The 22,764-nt window shown below is 44.9% G+C and overlaps 3 protein-coding genes across 3 annotated transcripts in view; all 3 read right to left on the minus strand.

The window, feature by feature from the left end:
- LOC142190048 (uncharacterized) overlaps positions 1–22,764 on the minus strand; it is a 371,533-nt gene that overhangs the window by 226,746 nt on the left and 122,023 nt on the right. The gene's annotated exons all lie outside the window — the stretch shown is intronic.
- Positions 1–22,764, minus strand: part of LOC142189622 (uncharacterized) — a 131,369-nt gene that overhangs the window by 90,985 nt on the left and 17,620 nt on the right. Inside the window, 1 exon segment of the mRNA XM_075262231.1 lies at positions 15,201–17,405. Coding sequence (XP_075118332.1) covers positions 15,201–17,405 — 2,205 coding nt within the window.
- LOC142190702 (gastrula zinc finger protein XlCGF66.1-like) overlaps positions 20,864–22,764 on the minus strand; it is a 403,831-nt gene continuing 401,930 nt past the window's right edge. The window contains exons 2-5 of the mRNA XM_075262310.1: positions 21,621–21,766; positions 21,311–21,490; positions 21,109–21,232; positions 20,864–21,025 (exon numbers count right to left, since the gene is read on the minus strand). Coding sequence (XP_075118411.1) covers positions 20,931–21,025; positions 21,109–21,232; positions 21,311–21,490; positions 21,621–21,698 — 477 coding nt within the window. The 5' untranslated portion in view covers positions 21,699–21,766 and the 3' untranslated portion in view covers positions 20,864–20,930. The remainder of the gene's footprint in view (positions 21,026–21,108; positions 21,233–21,310; positions 21,491–21,620; positions 21,767–22,764) is intronic.

Consider the following 22,764-nt stretch of genomic DNA (forward strand, 5'->3'; position numbering starts at 1 on the left):
AAGGGGGAGCTTCTGATACCTCAGCTATAGCAGAGCATTGAAGGGATGCTCCCTCTTCATTTAATTCATGAAGGTTCTGTGCTGGTTGTCGTGCCAGCAAAATATGCCTTGAGTGCCAAGAGTGGCACCTGTGCCAGGGGTTGCCAATCCCTGGGTTATACCATCATTCTTCATTCTTTATATTCCCACTACACAAACAGAGTCAGACTCACTACCAGAACTGCAGCCCACCAGCAGGGCTGCAGCTCTTTATTATTTTATGTACTACTCCACTCCGCTATTAAGTATCGCTCTCCTGATGAACCTTTTTAAGGCGAAACGCGTCGAGAGATAGAGAGATAAATGAGAGAAATATGATGTATTGATAGACAACTGTAGCACTGTTAGACTGGCCAGGAATTAGCTGGGCTGCATGAATATGGTTTTTTGTTTAGTCCTGCATATAAACAGGCCACTTGTGTTACTGACCCACAAGAGACACTATGGGTGTTGCCCACATTGCAGTCAACCCTTAGCAAATAACCCTTTGTTGGCCATATGGTGCTGGTTGTCTGATCTCAAATGGTGTGGTTATGCTGTTACAGCAGGGGTATTGCTGAAGTAATGATTCCTGTTCATATTGTTATCATTCATGCTTGATTGTTTGACTTTCATACAGTGTTTTTCATATCTTGTGCAATGCTGGTTCATAGACATTGATATTGTGTGTAGGGCTCTTTAAGGAGTCTTCTCCCATAACTCTCTGTTTCTGTTACTCCTCCCTTCTTGTTGCATCTTCTTCCTGGTTAGTGTTATTCTGTCTGTAACCACTGAGCAACCATCTTGTATAGCTGAGAAAAGAATTGTGTTTTGACCGTATGGCATATCATCTCTCAAGGTAAAGTCAAATAAACTACCTGAAGCAACTCCATTGCATCTCTCCACATGCAGCCTGGGAACGCTGGGAATGAAATGTCAGCGCGTTCTGCTATCTGCCATTAGCTTACACACGGGAATTACAATCTCACATCTTCAGAGATTTCTCTAACGTGCATCTGTGGCAGAATAGTCAAAACACAGCTTTCTAGTTAAAACAAGCTATATCTGCAGCTCCTGCAGGATCTACAGATAGCCTGCAAGCAAGCACAGTCAGAATACAGCATAATCTGCAGGGCGCCACACAGCCTGCAGGCGAGCTCAAAGCTGTCCTCCATGTTGACCACAGTGAAATAAGGGGCAGTGCCATCTTTATTGACATTTTCCACACAAAGGCACCATGTCCACAAGGAGCTATGTGGATTCCCCTGTCACTGCATCTGGGACAGTGCATCCTGCTATCAGGGACTCAGATGTGCAGGAAACAGACTCCATGTTTCAGGATGTACAAATTGAGCGATTAAAACGTGTCAGTAAACCCACGCAAAAGATTAGAGAGAACTTTGAAATAACTAAAGAAGAGTTCTGTGATAATCTTGATGAATTATGGCGAAGAACTGAACACTATATAGAAGCGCTCTCATGCCATGACAGTGACGCAGCAAAATTGATCACTACACTAAACCGCTTATCTGCCGCCTATGAACGCTATCAGCGACTGTCTGCAAAATACGTCACATTCCTGAGTAACGCTGATTTTGATGATGCTATAGCAGAGCTAACTGAGAGGGAGAGCCTATTCCAAACAAAAGATGCCGCAGTGAAAAACGCCAGAGATAAGGCAGAACTCCGCATCGCACACCTACAAGAAGTAAGGTCCCATTGGTCTACTTCATCCAAACATACGCTGTCATCCTCCAGATCCTCTCGTTCCAGAAGGTCAGCATTAAACGACAAGCTTATTGAGATCCGTGCTGACGCAGAGGAGGCCAGTGTCAGACGGTCTTTGCTGAGAAGGAAGCAGAAATGGCGCAAAGGCAAGCAGAGGCAAAAGCGGAAATGGCGAAGAAGGAAGCGGAAATGGCGCAAAGGCAAGCAGAGGCAGAAGCTCAACTAAAAATTCTCCAAATGGAAAGGGAGGAAGCAGCTGCCTTAGCCAAGCTAAAGGTTCTTGAACAAGCATTAGATCAAGACGCCGACCTAGATTGCTCCATCCCTGCAGAAGTGGAAGACCCAGCTGACCGCACTGCCAATTATGTGCTGAAGCAATCATCTCCTGCACCACCTACTAAGTTACATGCACCAGCACCACTCCAAAACGACTACAGGGCTGTACCTGTGAAGCATCAGATGATGCCACCTATCCAGTGCAAGGTAATTTCCAGCATCACACATGCAGATCCTCCAGAAACTAAACCACAGCTTAACCCTTATGCTACATAATTTCACCCCGATTCATCTCGGCCCCATATACCAGAGAATCTATACGCCCCAGGGATATCACAAGATAATCTGGTGACACGAGGTGGGAGATCAGACATGCCAGACTTTGCCAGATATATGATACGCAGGGAGCTGATAAACAATAGTCTCTCAAAGTTCGATGACCATGCTGAGAATTATAGAGCCTGGAAATCCACCTTTGAAGCAGTGATCAGTGATCTTAACCTCACTGCCAAAGAAGAACTTGACTTGCTTGTTAACTGGTTAGGCCCAGATTCTGCAGAACATATAAAGACATTGAGAGCAGTTCATGCGGGTCACTCAGAGGAAGGTCTTGCCGCGGCATGGGAGAGACTTGAACAGACTTATGGCAGTTCTGAAGCTATAGAAAGTGCCTTATTTAAGAGACTTCATATGTTCCCAAAAATCACCAACAAGGACAACCGCAAGCTTCAAGATCTGAGCGATCTACTAAAGGAATTAGAGTTAGCCAAAATGGACCCACGTCTGTCAGGTCTGAGTTACCTTGACACATCTCATGGTGTTAATCCAGTGGTATCCAAACTACCATATGGCATGGAAGAAAAATGGGCTGACCTAGGTTCCAGATATAAAAGAGACCACAATGTGTCCTTCCCTCCTTTCTCTTATTTTTCCAGATTTATCAGTGACCAAGCTCGGAAAAAGAATGATCCCAGCTTTGACTTCACAGAATCCTCTCTACCAGCTTCATCATCATGTTCAAGGTATGAAACAAGCAAACGTAGAGACTTAAGGGGAACAGTATCTGTTAGGAAGACAGACGTCCCAATCACTGCACCCTGCACCACCAAACAGGACACTCCTGTCCTTATAGATAAAGACCCTAATAGTACGTGCCCTATCCACAAAAGGCCTCATCCCCTGAAAGAGTGTAGAGGACTTAGGGCAAAGACTTTGCAAGAACGCAGAGACATGCTCAAGGAGCTAGGAGTGTGTTACAAGTGTTGTGCTTCTTCAAAACATTTTGCTAAAGACTGTAAGGCTGTCATCAAGTGTACTGAATGCAGTAGCGACAAACATGTCGCAGCCATACATCCTACCTCTTCATCTGACAACTCACAACCTCAAGCAGCATCTAAAGCCGTCACTGCGCATGGCGGGGAGCCATCGGCTCAAGTTTCAGCTACTACCACTGTCTCCTCCTCCTGCATGGAAGTATGTGGCAAGGACAATGGTCCCAAGTGCTGTGCCAAGGTGTGCTTGGTGAATGTCTACCCAGAAGGGCAATCTGAAAAGGCCATCAGGATGTATGCCATAATAGACGAACAAAGCAACAGGTCTCTAGCAAAGCCTAAGTTCTTTGAGATCTTCGGTATAGAAGGAGAAGCAATACCATACACTCTTAAAACTTGTTCTGGTCGCATAGAGACTTCTGGCAGGAGAGCCACTGGATACATTATCTCTCCAATTAACAGGAATATTCACATATCCCTACCAATGTTAATTGAATGTGACCAGATGCCTGATGATAGGGAATAAATTCCTACACTGGAAGCTGCATATCATCATTCCCACTTGAGACACCTGGCTAAGGAGATTCCTCCTATGGATGTGAATGCTGACATCCTGCTCTTGCTCGGAAGAGATATTCTCAGAGTACATAAGGTACGTCAACAATGCAATGGTCCACATGATGCCCCATATGCACAAAGACTTGACTTAGGTTGGGTAATCATTGGCAATCTATGTCAGGATAAGAGTCCCATGTCATCTCAAGTGAACTCCTTTAAAACCTTTGTGCTCACCAATGGACGCACAACCTACTTCAAGCAATGCCTTCATCACTATGAGGCAAAGGAGCATCTTCCTAACTTAAAAAGGGCACCAGACATTGTCCCTACACCTTATGATGACTTAGGAGCCGCAGTGTTTCACACAACACAAGACGACAACAGAGTAGCTTTATCCATGAAAGATGAAGACTTTATCAAAATAATGGACAGTGTATGCTTCAAGGATCAATCTAACCATTGGGTTGCACCCTTACCCTTTTGGACTGGGAGGGCCAGACTTCCTGACAACTGGGAACAAGCATTATCTAGATTCATCTCCTTGCAACATACGCTGAGAAACAAGCCTGAGATGAAAGATCACTTTGTGGCATTCATGGAAAGGATTTTCTGCAACAATCACGCAGAGCCAGCTCCACCTCTGCAAGAGCATGCAGAATGCTGGTATCTTCCTTCCTTTGGAGTATATCACCCACGAAAACCCAAGCAGATCAGGGTGGTATTCGACTCAAGTGCCAAACATCATGGCGTATCTCTGAATGACGTTCTCCTCACGGGTCCAAACCTGATCAACAACCTGGTAGGGGTGCTAATGAGATTCAGAAAGGAGCCAGTTGCCATTACAGCTGACATTGAGCAAATGTTCCATTGTTTTATTGTACGAGAAAACCACCGGAATTACCTGAGGTTTCTGTGGCACAGAGACAATGATACCAACAAGGAAATGATTGAATACCGCATGAGAGTGCACGTGTTCGGCAACAGTCCTTCACCTGCGGTTGCAACATATGGCCTACGAAGGACTGCTTCTGACGGTGAATCAGAGTTTAGAAAGGATCCTCGTCACTTTGTCAAAAAAGACTTCTACGTGGATGACGCACTCAAGTCCTTGCCCACTGCTGAGGAAGCCATAGACTTGCTGAGAAGGACTAGAGCCTGTCTAGAGCCTGTCTGAGGTTGCATAAAATAGCCTCCAACAGTATTGCTGTCATGAAAGCTTTCCAGCCCAGCGATCATGCCACAGAATTCAGGGACTTAAACCTAGGCATAGACGATCCTCCGGTGCAGAGAAGTCTGGGTTTGAGATGGGACTTGTTAAACGATTCTCTTGGCTTCCAGGTTAATTGTGCAGACAAGCCGTTCACTAAGCGTGGAGTTCTCTCAGTGGTGAATAGCCTATATGATCCACTGGGATTTGTAGCACCATTGACTGTACAGGGCAAATTCCTACTTAGGCAGCTCTCAGAGACGATTGAGGACTGGGATGCTCCACTGCCACATGACAAGCAGCCAAAGTGGGAGTCCTGGAAAGAATCCCTACATGCCTTGGACAGAACTCACATACCACGTTGCTACACTCCAGCATCTCTCACCACAAGCCAGAGAAGGGAAGTCCACATATTCTTGGATGCATCGACTGAGGCCATCGCAGCTGTTGCCTACTTGAAGGTAATCGACAATCGCACTAAAGCTCACGTTGGATTTCTGTTTGGGAAAGCTAAACTAGCCCCTAAACCTGAACATACGATCCCGAGGCTTGAACTTTGTGGTGCTGTACTGGCTGTAGAGATCGCAGACTTTATACAGTATGAGCTGGACATTCATGTGGACGATGTTCAATTCTACACAGACAGCAAGGTTGTCCTGGGTTACATAAACAACCAGACAAAACGCTTCTACGTCTATGTTAGTTACCGCGTTGAAAGGATTAGGAAATCCTCTAAACCTGAGCAGTGGCACTATGTTCCATCTCATCTCAACCCTGCAGATTGTGCCACCAGACCATCATCGGTCAGTGCCTTTGCTAAATCCTCTTGGTTAACAGGTCCAGAATTCTTGCTGAACGAAGGAAAAGAAACATCTGGTCAAGACGTCTTCAATCTTCAAGATCCTGGCAACGATCCTGAGATTCGTCCTGAAGTGAGTACCTTCATCACCAGGTCTGTAAGGAGGTCCGGCCTGGACTGTCACCGCTTTGAACGCTTTTCTAGATGGCTGAAGCTTGTACGCACCATCGCAAGGTTAGTTCACATTGCACAGTGTTTTCACACCAAGAACGATAACTCTGAATGTCATGGTTGGCACATCTGTCACAAGCCCCTCTCTGCAGAAGACATTACACTAAGTGAGATGTTAGTGATACGTAATGTACAGCAGAGTGCCTTTCACATGGAACTGAAATGTCTCTGTGACAAACTGGACATTCCTAAAAGCAGCCCTATTGTCAACTTGAAGCCAGTGATTGACGAACATGGTATGCTAAGGGTAGGTGGTCGCCTGAACAAGGCCGAGTTAGAGACATTTGAAAAGAATCCTCTCATTATTCCTGCCCACCACCATGTTACTACATTGCTCATACGGCATTATCATGAGAAAGTCAAGCATCAGGGCAGACATTTCACTGAGGGAGCTTTAAAAGCTGCAGGCCTGTGGATAGTAGGTGCAAAAAGGCAGATTGCTCGATTAATTCACTACTGTGTGCCATGTCGCAAGTCAAGAGGAAAATTGCAGCAACAGCAAATGTCTGACTTGCCAGCTGACAGGACCAGCACTGAGCCACCGTTTACCTACGTTGGTCTGGATGTTTTTGGGCCATGGACAGTCTCTGCTCGTAGAACCAGAGGTGGTCATGCTGAGAGCAAACGAAGGGCAGTGTTATTTACATGCATGAGTGTACGCGCCATACACATTGAAGTTATAGACTCCATGGACACTTCGAGTTTTATCAATGCTTTAAGACGTTTTCTTGCCATCAGGGGACCAGTAAAGCAATTGAGATCCGACTGTGGAACCAACTTCACAGGAGCCTGCAGAGAACTGCAAATCAACTCTGAGCCAGTTCAGAACTACTTGGCCGACAACGGTTGTACATGGATTTTTAACCCTCCTCATGCATCTCATATGGGCGGATCATGGGAAAGGATGATAGGCATTACCCGTAAAATACTGGACTGTATGCTTATGGACTCAAACTTCTCTAGGCTCACCCATGAGACTTTAACTACCTTCCTAACCGAGGTCTCCGCTATTGTCAATTCTAGACCTCTTGTTCCCGTATCTGTGGACCCGGATTCTCCCACTATTCTTACTCCAGCGACTCTCCTCACTCAGAAGCTCAGATCTGTCCCTAGTCCACCTGAAGAACTTTCATCTGGAAACGTCTATCGGAAACAGTGGAGACACGTTCAGCATCTGGCCAATTGCTTCTGGAGCAGATGGAAAAATGAGTATTTGGCTCTTCTTCAAGGACGAAGAAAGTGGCAGCAGGTTAAACCTAACTTACAGGTGGGAGATGTTGTTCTGATGAAGGACCAGAAAGTGGAAAGAAATGCAGGGCCTATGGGACTCATCTCAAAAATCTTTCCCAGCGAGGATGGTAAAGTCCGTAAGGTGGAAGTAACCATCACACGACAAGGTGACTCCAAGACATTCATCAGACCTGTATCTGAGACTGTCCTCCTGTTACGTGTCGAGGAATGAGTCAAGCAAAGAACATTGCAAGTACATTGACTCAGTTGACTCGTCACTGGACTATCCCAGGAACAGCGATATACCGTGCATTTGACGCATTCAATGTTTCCAACTGTTCCTGAATACATGTTCACAGTTATTGTTATTTTTCCTTGTTTTTGCATTTTGTCTTTCAGGGTTCCATAATATACCGAATGGACATTTATGTTAAGTAGTGAAATCCAAGGATTTCAGACGGGGAGTATGCTGTTACAGCAGGGGTATTGCTGAAGTAAAGATTCCTGTTCATATTGTTATCATTCATGCTTGATTGTTTGAGTTTCATACAGTGTTTTTCATATCTTGTGCAATGCTGGTTCATAGACATTGATATTGTGTGTAGGGCTCTTTAAGGAGTCTTCTCCCATAACTCTCTGTTTCTGTTACTCCTCCCTTCTTGTTGCATCATCTCCTGCTTGGTTAGTGTTATTCTGCCTGTTACCTGAGCAGTCATCTTGTATAGCTGAGAAAAGAATTGTGTTTTGACCGTATGGCATATCATCTCTCAAGGTAAAGACAAATAAACTACCTGAAGTAACTCCATTGCATCTCTCCACATGCAGCCTGGGAATGCTGGGAATGAAATGTCAGCGCGTTTTGCTCTCTGCCATTAGCTTACACACGGGAATTACAATCTCACATCTTCAGAGATTTCTCTAACGTGCATCTGTGGCAGAATAGTGGTATTAGGAAGGGGTCACATGGAAAGGGGTTTCTTGACAGTTAAAATAATCCAGTGAAACCACCAACTGGATTCTAAACCCTTGAACTGACAGGCACTGCCAAGTTATTTATTACCACCCGCTCCCTTATAATGATGACGCCAAAGTCACTGTGGGTGTTCAGAGCTCACAGCTTTGGTTGACATTTGTCTTGCTCTCTGTCAGTACCAGCTGTCTTTTTGGATACTGTAAAGTTATGTTGACTTTATTAACAGCTATAGAAGCTTTAGCCAGGTTGTGACGGTGTGTAACCCCAACAACACTAAGTGGGATACACATTAATAGTCAGTCTATGTACGCTAAACGCATCACTTAAGTTATTTTTTTTTCCTCTCCCCTAATATAACAAAGGAACAGACATTAGGCCTAGACCGGGGTTCGAGGCTTGCAAAAATCCAGTATTATTTGCTCTCCATGATGTGAAGTATGCGTTAGACTCTTGAAAAGCAACCCAACATGAAGTCAGCCATGTGTGCCAGTGTGTTACTTGGCATGCCTTTGCTGGCCCCAACTGTAAGGGTCACTCTCCATTTCCTCCATTTTCCACTCCCCTTCCCACCATCTGTGGTGAAGCAATGGGATGCACTGAAGTGCACCCTCTAGCCTCGTGTGGGACAGGGACATCAGATGCCACTCCATCCCCCTCATCTTCCTCCGCCAGCCAACGGTGCGAAGATGAGAGGAGTGTGCTCTGAATGTTTTCTGCCTAGCAGAGGCTAGTTCTCACTTACGAAAAGGGCCACACTTTGACCTGTATATCAGGTACAATGGTGTAGATTTCAAAGAAACATGGCACCAACAAGTTGAAAACGTGGGCCATGTGTGGACCGTGTTTGAGTCTGGTAAGCTCCAGATGTGCTACCAGGTTCCGGCCATTATCACAGGCGCAAAAATGCCAGGCCCCAGGTGTAGCAGGGAAACAAACATTGCCATCTCAGCCAGGATGGCATCCCTGACCTCGGAGGCATTTTGCTGTCTGTCCCCCAAGCTGATGAGCTTCAGCACGTCCTGCTGACATCTCCCCACGCCAGTGTTTTAGTGTTTGCCGCTAGTAGCTGGGGTGGAGGTTGCAGCATAGTAGGGTTTCAGTCTACTCCTGCCATGAATTTTGGCCTGGGAGAGGAGATAGGCCACCCCAGTTTGCACCCCGGGCCCAGACTCCACCACATTCACCCTGCCTGTCATTAAAGATAAGCAGCATCCCTGACCACAGGCGTTTGTCCATGTGTCGGTGGTCAAGTGGACCTTGCAGCAAAGCGCAGAGCTCTGGGCCCGACTGATGTTATGGGACACATGCAGGTGCAAGGCAGGGACAGCACACCAAGAGAAGTAGTAACAGCTAGGCCCAGCATAGGGAGGTGCCCCAGCTGCCATCTGCTGACGGAAGGCCTGGGTATCCAGAAGCCTAAACGCCAACATCTAAAGGGCCAGCAGTTTTTCGATGAAGCTGTTAAAGGCTTGGGCATGTGGGTGGGTTGTGCTGTACTTCTGCCTGCAATGAAAAGCCTGGGAGATGTGGAGTGGCTCGGAAGAGGCTCATGATGGTGCAGGCCAAAAGGGCGGATGAGGGTGAACTCCCCAATGTGTCAGAGATAGGTGTGTAGGTGTCCTTGCATCATATACTTGCACCATACTTGGTTTTGGACTTTCATTTTGTGCCAAAAAGTGGTTAAGACAGCGATCCCTCAGCTAATCCCGTTACACCATCCATTGGCAACTGCAGCACTGAAGTTACCATGCATGTAAGTGGTACAAATTTATGCCATGCATTTAGCCATGCTGGATGCTATGGTCACTTAATACAGCTCCAGGGTTCTCTTACAGCACATTGCCAAGGGAACTCATATGTGTTTTTCAGCACTGAGGCCACATCCTCTGAGATCCCAAGGGAACTTGACAGGAGTTGTGTATTGCTGAAAAAGTTATGAGAAAATAAGTGTAGGGCACAGAGGGATCGGAGAGGACAGAGCTGTGGTCGGCCAGGTACTCCCACAACATGCGCCTATACTTGTCCCTCCTGGTGACACTAGACCCCTCAGTGGCGGTAATTTGGCCAGGGGGGCCATTAACGTGTCCCTCCTGGTGACAGTAGGCCCCTGAGTGGCGGTAATTTGTCCATGGGGGCCATTAACATGTCCCAGACCTAGGAATAAGTCTTCCAGCAGCCTAGAGTTTTGCAAGCCTTTGCCTCTACCCACCTTTTTTGTTGATTTAGCTTCCCTCCACATCTACACTGCTTTCGCCCCTAAACATCACCCCAGTTTATGCCTCTGCTTTTACCCAGCCTTTTTTGTTGACTTACCTTCCCTCCACATCTACACTGCTTTTGCCCCTAAACATCACCCCTGTCCATGTGGGGTCGGTGGCCTCGTCGTCCACCAACTCCTCTTCCAATTGCGCACTGTGCCCTTACTGCAAACCGCACATAACCACAGCTTGCCCTGATGGCAACTGTGTCTCATCATCCCCACTGAGGTCCAGAAAAGTCGGTGGCGGGTCCACAACCACAAAATTTGAAGGAAATGGCGGATGCTGCAGTATTTCTAACACCTGTTCCTGGTGCTCGGGCCTGGTCTGTGTTCTACCATGCACCCTGCTTAACGCAGCTGCCATATCCGGAGTTGTGATGAGCGCATGCTAATGTTTCGTGTCCAGTGCAATGGATGGGATGGGATTTCACATAAGTATGCCACCCATGGCCACTCATGGTTAAGCAACTGAGGGAGCTGACTTTGACGAACCCTAGGGTTTTGGAGTTGGAACTCCATCAAAGTTCTGTGCTGCTCACACACTCTGCTCAACAGATATGTTTAGTGCCAGCAGTGTGGAGACGTTGCACAACAGCCGTTGTTCGGGCAGATACCAGCGTTGTAGGAGTGCATAGAGGCTAGCAGCGGCAACTATAGACTTTCAAAACTATCCGCACAAGCGCCGCACTTTCACCAGCAGCTCAGGAACATTGGGGTACTTTTTTAAAAAGATTAGCAGCAATGAGTTAAAAACGTGGCCCAGGTATGGAACATGTTGCGGGCTGCCAAGCTACAGAGCCGATCCCAGGTTACGGCCATTATCACACATGACAACATGCCTGGGCCCAGGTGCAGTGACAAATACCACATTGCCGTGTCATCGAGGATGGCATGACTCACTTTGTAGGCAGTGTGCTGTCTGTCCCCCAAGCTGATGAGCTTCAGCACGGCCTGCTGACGTCTCCCCACACCAGTGTTGCAGCGTTTCCAGCTTGTAGCTGGGGTCCACTTAACGGCGGAGGGGGAGGGTGGTGTTTCAACCCTCCTCCCAGGAATGTTGTGTGGGGTGACAAGTCAGTCCACCACATTTTGCGACCCGGTCCCCGCCTCAAGTACATTCAACCACTGTGCCAAGATTGAAATGTAGCGTCCCTGTCCGCATGCACTTCTCCATGCGTAGCTGGTCAGGTGGAACTTTGTGCTAAGCGCTGAACTTAGGGACCGCCTCATGTTTGGTGAAAAGTGATGGTGTGGACAGCACAGTGAGGTGGCGCAGTAGACACTCTGCCCAAAAAGGGCAGAGTGTCCACAAGCCGGGACCCCATCATCTCCTGGGCCAGAATTTTTGAGATGAGGCCGTTGAAGCCTTGGGCATGTGGGTGGGTTGCGCTGTACTTTAGCCTGAAATGAAAGGCCTGGGAGATGGGGAGTTGCTGGGAAGAGGCGCATGATGGCGCAGGCAAAAGGAGAAGTGGCAGGAAAAGGGGAGGATGAGGGTGAACTCCCCAAAGTGTCAGAGTTAGATTTGGAGGTGACCTGGATGGTGGTCTGGACTGCAGCACCAGCACTGTCAACAGTGGGAGAGGCAGTGGCCGCAACGCCAGACGACGATTATCCTGCACTTGCTGTCACCCACTGAGCCCAGGGCTTGCCTTCCAAATGATAGCACAAGTAAGAGGTGGTGAGGTTGCTCTCTTCAGATCTTCAACTCATGTCAGACTTGCAAAGTGAGAAAACTGCACTAAATTTGTCATGTGACTGTCTGACATGTATATGATGGGTGTATCCATTGGCTGTTCATTTTGGTGAAAGTCAGCCTGTCAGCTGACAGACAGCTGTACTTATCGGTGATGATGCCACCGTCTGCAATGAAGATCCTTTCAGATAGCACGCTGGCAGCAGGGAAGGACTTCCAAACCGAACAGCGCAAGTTCCAGCCACAAATCACACTTGGAGACACAATGAGTGTAGGGCGCAGGGGAATGGGAGAGGACAGAGTTGGGGTCGGCCAGGTAGTCCCGCAACATGCGCCTATACTTGTCCCTCCTTGTGACACTAGGCCCCTCAGTGGCGGTAGTTTGCCCAGGGGGTGCCATTAACGTGTCCCATACCTAGGGAAAATTCTTGAAACAGGGGAGAGTTTTGCATCTTTGCCCTTGCTGCCTCTGGACATGCCTCTGACTCTAGCCACCTTTTTCCCTGCTTAGCTTGCCTCCACATCCACACTGCTTTTGCCCTTAGACATCACCCCAGTCCATGCCTCAGCTTGTACCCCCAGTTTTTGCTGCTTAGCTTGCCTCCACATCCACACTGCTTTTGCCCCTAGATATCACCCCAGTCCATGCTTCTGCTTGTACCCCCAGTGTTTTCTGCTTAGCTTGCCTCCACATCCACACTGCTTTTGGCCCTAGACATCACCCCTATCCATGCCTCTGCCTCTAGCCATAACTCTGCCACCCATGGAAACTCATGGTGCAGAAACTGAGGGAGTTGACTTTGAGGAACCCTTGGGTTTTGTAGATGGAACTCCATCAAAGGTCTCTGCTGCTCACACACCCTGCTCAACATATGGTATCTAGGATTTGAGCGTGTGGTGACCTCTCACAACAGTAGGTGCTTCAGGCAGATGTAGGCCTTGCTGGAGTGTATTGCGGCTAACTCCAGGTACTGTAGACTTGCCAAAGTGGGAGCTTAAGCGCCGCACTTTAACCAGTGGCTTGGGTAAATTGGGTTAAGTTGTTAGAAAACGTTGCACCAATAATTTGAACACGTGGGCCATGTGTGGACCATGTTTGAGTCTGGGAAGCTCCAGATCTGCTATCAGGTTCCGGCCATTATCACAGGCGCAAAAATGCCAGGCCCCAGGTGTAGCAGGGAAAAAAACATTGCCATCTCAGCCAGGATGGCATCCCTGACCTCGGAGGCACTGTGCTGTCTGTCCCTCAAGCTGATGAGCTTAGCACGGCCTGCTGACGTCTCCCCACACCAGTAGCTGGGGTCGATTCAACGGCTGAGGAGGAGGAGGAGGGTGGTGTTTCAGCACTCCTGCCAGGAATAATGGGTGGAGAAGGCAGGCCGCCACAGTTTGCGACCCGGTCCCAGCCTCAACTACATTCACCCAGTGTGCCGTCAGTGAAATGTAGCGTCCCTGTCTACATACACTTGTCCACGCGTCGGTGGTCAATTGGAACTTTTGTGCAAAGCGCAGAACTTAGGGCCCGCCTGATGTTACGGGACACACGCTGATGCAAGGCTCAACTCACCCTAAGGGCCAAAAACACTGCTGGTGCAAGGCTCTACTCATGCCAAGGGCCTCAATCTCTGCTGGTAGCTCAGCTTAAGGTCCTGTAACTTTGTTTGGAAGGGCTCACGTAAAGGGCCATAAAAGTGAATTTTGGAAGGTGTTACCACATCACACACACATCCACAATGACAGTTGAGGGTGAGGACTAAAGGATTTCCCATTGCGTATTCCATCTCTGGTTGTCATGGTTTAAAGGGGTGGTTGTTAATGTTTGTTGAGCTAAAATTGGGGTTTGTGTCCATCCATTTGGGGAGTAAAGAAGGTTTCCAGGTATTTTCCCACTTTGATAGAGGTTTTTTGGAATGTGTAAAGTGTGTAGTTGTTAGGCTGTGATGTTGGGGTAATAGAGGGTCTTTGGTGTGTTAGATGCCCCCAGACATGCTTCTCCTGCTGTCCCAGTGTCATTCCAGAGGTGTTGGCATCATTTCCTGTGGTGTCATAATGGACTTGGTGACCCTCCAGAGACGGATTTGGGTTTCCCCCTTAACGAGTATATGTTCCCCATAGACTATAATGGGGTTCGAAACCCGTTCGAACACTCGAACAGTGAGCGGCTGTTCGAATCGGATTTCGAACCTCGAACATTTTAGTGTTCGCTCATCTCTATTTATTACTTGTCTATATCCCTCTCGTATGCCTTTGCCTTGTGAGACATAGACATGTACTAATCCTACCGTTAGATGGCTTGGACTATACGAACTTCTGGGCCTTAGCCCAGACTTTTTTTTTCAGCCCCCTCCCTACCTTCCTGTTACCTTGTTTTTCCTTCTCTCCTCCTTCAGTTGGTTATCGTCTTACTCACTAAGATATTCATTCTACTTCCTTCCTCCCTCTCTTCTCCTTCTTTCCTCTATGCTCTTCTCTGTCCCTCTTCCCCCTTTTCCCTTCTTCTCCCTGAAGCTGCCGCTCGAGGTTCTTGCTCCTGTTGTTACCTGGATACTATGCTGTACTTGGGATGACTTTTGTACCGTCCTGTTTCATCCTTGTTCTTTTATTTTTGTTAAAAATCAAAACTTTGAATGAACAAAAAAATGAATAAAAGTAGAGGCCACAAAAATACCTCTTGTCACCCCAGGCCTGCCAGGAATAAAGGACTGTCACAAACATGCAGGTGTAATTCCAATACAAATATTTTATTCATATTGTCAATCAGTTTAAGACAAAAGAACCCGAGGTGAGCTCTCTAAGATTTAAGATATGAATTGGAGGTAAAACAATCAGGAAAGAAAAATGCTTTTTTTCTGTTTTTCTTAGATGTGCAGTTGGAGATGACTTTTGGTTAAACATACTTCTCATGTGGATATTAAAATGGCTTCTCTCCTGTGTGAGTTCTTTGATGTTCAACAAAAACTTGATTTAGCAGTAAAACATTTCCCACATTCTGAACATGAAAATAGCTTCTCCCCTGTGTGAATTCTTTGATGGTTAACAAGATTTGATTTCTGAGCAAAACATTTCCCACATTCTGAACATGAAAATGGCTTCTCCCCTGTGTGAGTTCTTTGATGGTTAACAAGATTTGATGTAGAGATAAAACATTTCCCACATTCTGAACATGAAAATGGCTTCTCCTCTGTGTGAGTTCTTTGATGGTAAACAAGATCTGATTTAGAGATAAAACATTTCCCACATTCTAAACATGAAAATGGCTTCTCCCCTGTGTGAGTTCTTTTATGTGTAACAAGAACTGATTTCAGAGCAAAACACTTCCCATATTCTGAACATGAAAATGGCTTCTCCGCTGTGTGAGTTCTTTGATGATGAACAAGATTTGATTTAGCGTTAAAACATTTCCCACAATCCGGGCATGAAAATGGCTTCTCTCCTGTGTGAGTTCTTTGATATTGAACAAGTTCTGATTTAACGATAAAACACTTTTCACATTCTGAACATGAAAATGGCTTCTACCCTGTGTGAGTTATTTGATGTTCAACAAGACTTGATTTAGCAGTAAAACATTTTCCACATTCTGAACATGAAAATGTCTTCTCCCCTGTGTGAGTTCTCTGATGTTTAACAAGTTTTGATTTAGAGATAAAACATTTCCCACATTCTGGGCATGAAAATGGCTTCTCCCCTGTGTGAGTTCTTTGATGTTGAACAAGATTTGATTTAGAGATAAAACATTTCCCACATTCTGAACATGAAAATGGCTTCTCTTCTGTGTGAATTCTTTGATGCTCAACAAGATATGATTTAGAGATAAAACATTTCCCACATTCCGAGCACAAATATGGCTTCTCTCCTGTGTGAGTTCTTTGATGTGAAACAAGATGTATTTTCTGAGTAAAACATTTCCCACATTCTGAACATGAAAATGGCTTCTCCCCTGTGTGAGTTCTTTGATGGTTAACAAGAACTGATTTCTCAGCAAAACATTTCCCACATTCTGAACATGAAAATGGCTTCTCCCCTGTATGAGATATTTGATGTTTAACCAGATTTGATTTCCAATTAAAACATTTCCCACACTCTGAACATGAAAATGGCTTCTCCCCTGTGTGAGTTATTTTATGTGTAACAAGAACTGATTTCAGAGCAAAACATTTCCCACATTCTGAACATGAAAATGGCTTCTCTCCTGTGTGAGTTCTCTGATGTTTAACAAGTTTTGATTTAAAGGTAAAACACTTCTCACATTCTGAACATGAAAATGGCTTCTCCCCTGTATGAGTTCTTTGATGTTGAACAAGATTTGATTCAGAGATAAAATATTTCCCACATTCCGAGCACAAATATGGCTTCTCTCCTGTGTGAGTTATTTGATGTGAAACAAGATGTATTTTCTGAGTAAAACATTTCCCACATTCTGAACATGAAAATGGCTTATCCCCTGTGTGAGTTCTTTGATGGTTAACAAGAACTGATTTCTCAGCAAAACATTTCCCACATTCTGAACATGAAAATGGCTTCTCCCCTGTATGAGATATTTGATGTTTAACAAGATTCGATTTACAATTAAAACATTTCCCACATTCTGGGCATGAAAATGGCTTCTCCCCTGTGTGAGTTCTTTGATGTATAACAAGAACTGATTTCTGAGCAAAACATTTCCCACATCCTGAACATGAAAATGGCTTCTCCCCTGTGTGAGTTCTTTGATGTTTAACAAGATCTGATTTAAAAGTAAAACATTTCCCACATTCTGAACATGAAAATGGCTTCTCCCCTGTGTGAGTTATTTGATGCGCAACAAGATTTGATTTAAAAGTAAAACATTTCCCACATTTTGAACATGAAAATGGCTTCTCCCCTGTGTGAGTTCTTTGATGCGAAACAAGATGTGATTTAGAGATAAAACATTTCCCACATTCTGAACATGAAAATGGCTTCTCTCCTGTGTGAGTTCTCTGATGTATAACACCCCTTCTCCGTCTTTTATTTTGCTTAACAGACTGTGTTAAATTAGAAGGGAGATCTTTTTTCTGAAAGGCTGAGGGTACATCTGGGGGAATAGCATGTTCTTCATATGGATCTTGTGTGATACCATGATCCTTTGCTTTATAATCTGTAGGTATTAGATGTTCCTCTGAGCTCCTGGTACAGTCATCTGACAAGAGGAAAATAGATATTACTATTATTAAATAACATAACCTTATAAATATATTCCCCACTGAGCAAACAATGGTAACGTGGCCTATTTCATTAGTATTTACTGTGCTGTGACTGATGTCAGTGACAGTCTCAATGGCAGATACCACCGCTGCTCTAGGTCACTGTAGAGTTGCTGGTAGATGAAATAAGTGGGCCCACCCAGTCACAGCACTAAGGAAAAGGGGTGCTGGCACTTACACTGATGAACAGAAGGGTAACAATGTTTAGAACTTATGACTTTCAACCTCCATATCTCACCGTTCACTACAGCTCGGAACGTGAGACTACCATCATCTTATAGACAATCATCTTGGCCATTTTAGACATAAATTAGACTTGAAACCATTTAGCATATGATTAGTTATGCAGATTCTTGTCATGTAACTTCATTGTTACCATTTTGCTCCTAAAAATCTAAATTTTAATTATTTTATAAATCCTCCATTGGCTTTCAACACTGCCTGAATCCTTATGGAAATGCTCTGGATCAGATTCAAGCATGTCTCGACTAAAATCAGATCCCAGATCTCTTCTACATGTTCCCAGTGTTGGTGCATACTGGTCGACTCACTTGGGTACAACTACAGATTTTCCTTCACCTGTACCGACAAGTGTTTGATTTGGTTGTAGTCTGGGGACGGTGGGGCCAAATCAGAACCTCTGCTTTACCGTCAGTGAACTATTTCTTCGAATCTTGACATATGCTTGAGGTCATTGTCCTGCTGGAACACTATGTCATCCTTCTCATATCCATGGTACTTGGTCATACAAAGTAACTCGTCTTGTAGGATACTCACATATAGCTCGGCAGTGAGACCACCATCAATCCTTGTAAAGTATACAACCCCTTTGTCTGTGACCCATCAGAGTCCAGTCTATTAACTTTCATCTCATCACTGTAAATCACCTATTTCCAATCTCCTACCTTCCACTTTTCGTACTTTTTTTGCAAACTTGAGCTAATGCTTTTTATGTCCATTTTTATTTTAAGGCTTCCTCATCTTTTGGGCAAACATTCCAGACTTGTATAATGCACGTTTGCAATCTCCCTATTACGAAGCATACGAGCCACCTGCACTGCCATGTTTGTCACTCCACAACTGATAGATCTTGTGGTGAGCCGACTTACTGACTCTGATATTTTGCCTGAACGATCACCTCTTGTCTTTGGAATGAATGGACGGACTTCATTTCGTATTCTTCCCACAGTCATGGCACTTACATGAAGCAGTTTGGCAACTTTCTTTGCCCCGAGACCGCTATCGATGAGCTGGATGATGTTATTTCTCTTTTCTTGGGAAATCTTCTTCATGGCTGACACTTGATTTGAACCAGTGACCTTTCACTTGGGAATCAAACTAAAGTCCCTGAGCTATTAGGGAATGTGAGAACAGGTTGTACTTTGTAGTATCCAAGAGGAGCAAAACAGTAACAAAGCAGTTACATGAAAAGAATCTGCATAACTAATCATATGCTAAATAGCCAAGATTGTCTATAAAATGATGGGAGTCTCACGTTCCGAGCTGTAGTAGATGGTGAGATGTGGAGCCTGAGTGAGCTGAATATATCAGGTCATAGTTCTGGGTATATCCCTTGTTTATTCAGTGTTTTTGGTTTAGTTTGGTGATTTTAAAAATATTTATTAAAAGTTACATTTTAGGCCTTTTTGGGGCTACTTTTCTGATTAATAATGGTGCACAGCAGGTTACTATACTTTGGTACATATTGCTGCTTGGTTACACTGGTACAAGTTATCGGCTTCCTTTTTCCTTAGAGCGGTGACCGGGCCGCTGACAGCACCAGCACTGTTCTGATGGCGGCCCTGCCTGTCCCTGGTAGATCACCTTGCTCACGTTACATAAAGGACATTCATCACAATCTCATTACAATTTCTGCACCTAGAGTAGTTTATCTTATCCCAACAGAACCCACATTTAGGACCGAACATCAAGGTCCTTATTTTGTACTGCTAAGTCCAGGCCGCTGCCTACATTACTAGTTGTCCTGTCCTGATATAGATCGTCTTATCTAGAGGTCTCTTCTAAGATTTCAAAGTGAAATAAGTCTCAGAGCCCAAACCACAGGAACACAATCCATGGCTGCTTAAATATGGCCACTTATGTGGAATAATACTGTAGGATGCCATAAATCTTACTGTATTACACCCCATACACACAATAGAATCCAAACCACATCTGCTGGATTTCCCAGCCTGAACTCACCGAGGATCTGCTGTCCCATACAGTATGTAGTAGGGTCTGTGGAGTCACAAGGAAGCAGGGACTCCTAGTGTCATAGATCACTAAGATACAGGGAGTCCTGGTGTGTGGACAGAGTTCAGGCTGGGAAATGTGACTGATGTACTGACCAGATTTTCTAGTCCGGATTCCATAGTGTGATTGGGGTCTAAGGTGAGGGTTACACAGTGACATTTGTAGAAGCTGCTTCAGGAATTCAGAAGAAGAATTTTTCCGCTTTACCAAATCAGCCCCCGAATCTCCATCAGATTCCTTACTGGCCAGGCGGGATTTTCCACCTCTCATTTATTTCCATAGAGCTCTGAGGTGGAATCTGCCTGAAGATCGAGCAGGAGGATTATTTTTCCGCTACCTGAAATAATCTGCTATATAATTCTGCTAAATTCTTTCCCTTCACGAGGACTGACAGCCGGTGAGGAAGAAATTTGCCTCGTTCACATCGATGTCAAGTCCATATTCCTGCTGTCCGTTCTATTCTATACTACATTTATTACCCCCTATAGCGGTATCACATTTATATTCAGGTATTATTAGTATTTTACCTGAATCCGGGAACAACAAATAGTCTAAACAATGTCTGAATAGAATCAGTGACCCTTCTGTGCTTTATATAGTGGTGACTCCTCACCTGGGCGGTTCCCTATAGGAATGTCCTCCTCACACTCCTCATCACCACTTACATAGGGCTCTTCCTTTATTCTCATAGATATAACATTCATGTCGCTCACATCTTTATCCTGATGGAAAATCTGTGAAACAAATAATGTAAAGGTCACCGGACAAATGGGAAAGTGATGGAGAATGTTCTAAATGTTTATTTATCACCATAATGACCTGACAGGAGGAGTTATCTAAGGCAAAGAGCAGCAAATCTGAAGCTGGACATAGATATTAGATGACGGCTCACTGACAACTGTGAGAACCTCATACACATGTATACTCAGCATGGCTAGACCTGCTTCCGGATATTTCAGTGGAGGAGATCAGATTCTATCAGATACATCCGGGGTTACTTGTCTCGTGGGGAGAAATTTGTTAAGTAGTCTCTTTGGTTCCTCATCCCAAACAGAAGTTTTCATAGTCAGAACATTGTGTGAAGGTCCAGACAACATGTAATGTCTATGGTCAGCTTCATCCTCCATCTCCACCTCTCATTACACAAGTATAAACCATCTAATACTGCTGGATAACCCAAGACTGACAACAAGGACTTCACAGCCCGTCTACACATCATAGGGAATATCTCCATCTACCTGATCATCCTGTGGAAGAAGAGGACTGGGACATCTCTCCGGTGTTGTCCTCTTACCGGATCTACCTGTAGGAAACGCAGACAGGGACTAAATTTATTCTGTACATACAAATAATGGAAGTCCATGTGTATATAGTCATGTCTATTACCTGCTGATGTGAGGGGCTGCTGGTCCTCCATCATCACCTCCTTGTACAGATCCTTGTGTCCTTCTAAATACTCCCACTCCTCCATGGAGAAATAGACAGCGACATCCTGACACCTTATAGGAACCTGACAACACAATGATACAGTCATCACCCCGACCCCTCCAGTTACTGTATAATGTCCCAGCATTCCCAGCAGTGTCACCTCTCCTGTCAGCAGCTCCAGCATCTTGTTGGTGAGTTCTAGGATCTTCTGTCCATTGATCTCCTCCTGTATCAGGGCGTGAGGTGGAGGGCTCGGGATTGGGCTCAGGTTTTCTCCACATCCTTCATACACAGGAGCCTGACAGCGCCCACTAGAGGTCTTCTTCACTACTGTGTAATCCTGGTTATGGGGAGACACATTAATAAATCTCACTACATACATGTCCAGAGTCCATCACCTCTCCAGTCATATCATCTGTTATTACTATAGATAAGAATGATGTCATGATGACATCATCAGAATCTCTCACCTCTCCAGTAAGCTGGTAGATGATCTCTAGGGTGAGATTGAATAGACTTTCCGCCATCTTGTTCCTGTCTCTTTCCATCCTTGATGGATCAATCAGGAATATTCTCTTATATAGAAGATACTGAGAGAATTCTATATTGTAGGAACCTGAATGGAGAGAAGATGAGACAATGTAATCACTACACGGAATCCCATGGAATAAATAGAAGAGTTGAGTCCCATTATTATCACCACCTCCTACTTCTGACGTCGGCAGCGTGTAGCTCAGGAAGGAGGTATAAACCATGAAAAAAAGCACTGACCAAAACTTCCGAAATAATACAAATTATCATTTATATAAAAATATAAATTTATAGAGAAAGGATAAAATAATAAAAGCAATTATATAACAGCAGGGCAGATGGAATAAGCCAAAAAAGCAACATAGACACTAAGAGCAAAATGACTCCCAGACATAAATATAAGACATTAATAATCAGAATGATATTTGCTGTTACAACATGGTAGAATAGAGATGGAATAAAATCTGACACAGATTAGATGGAGTAAATGAGCTATGGTATAAATATTACAAGCCCACACATAATATATATCAATATCTATCAAATAGAGGATATATATGGTCTAACAATATCCCGTAATGAAGGAAAAAAGAAAACAAAACAGTCCCTAAGGGACAAAAAACCTCATCAAATGATGTCTAGTAGAAACCAAGAATCTGCAGAAATGAAGAAAAAGTAGTTCATAATATATAGTCAGAGCAAATGGTAATGAAGGATCTGCGGAGTATCTACATAACAGAGAGTCAGTAAGACAAAATGGTCATGAGGATAATAGAAATAGATAAATAGTCATGTTACACAGCTAAATAGTCCGGAGACAAGGACAAGACATATATAAAGCACACCCCTACGTGATTCACCTCAACAAGGCTCCCTCAGAAGATGTAATCTACCTGGGACAGATGGCATCCTCATATAGGGGGTAAGATGAGGTTCACTGGCGCACACCTACAGTGTTGGCGTCCCGGAGAGTCAAACTGCACATGCGTGCATACGCCGGCAACGTCAATGACGTGTCAGTCACATGAACATCATGACGCAGCTGGGTCACATGACCGTGAGTGCGGAGCATCGCTGGAGCGT

This window comes from Leptodactylus fuscus, chromosome 1 (genome assembly GCF_031893055.1).
Source record: "Leptodactylus fuscus isolate aLepFus1 chromosome 1, aLepFus1.hap2, whole genome shotgun sequence".
NCBI lineage: Eukaryota > Metazoa > Chordata > Amphibia > Anura > Leptodactylidae > Leptodactylus > Leptodactylus fuscus.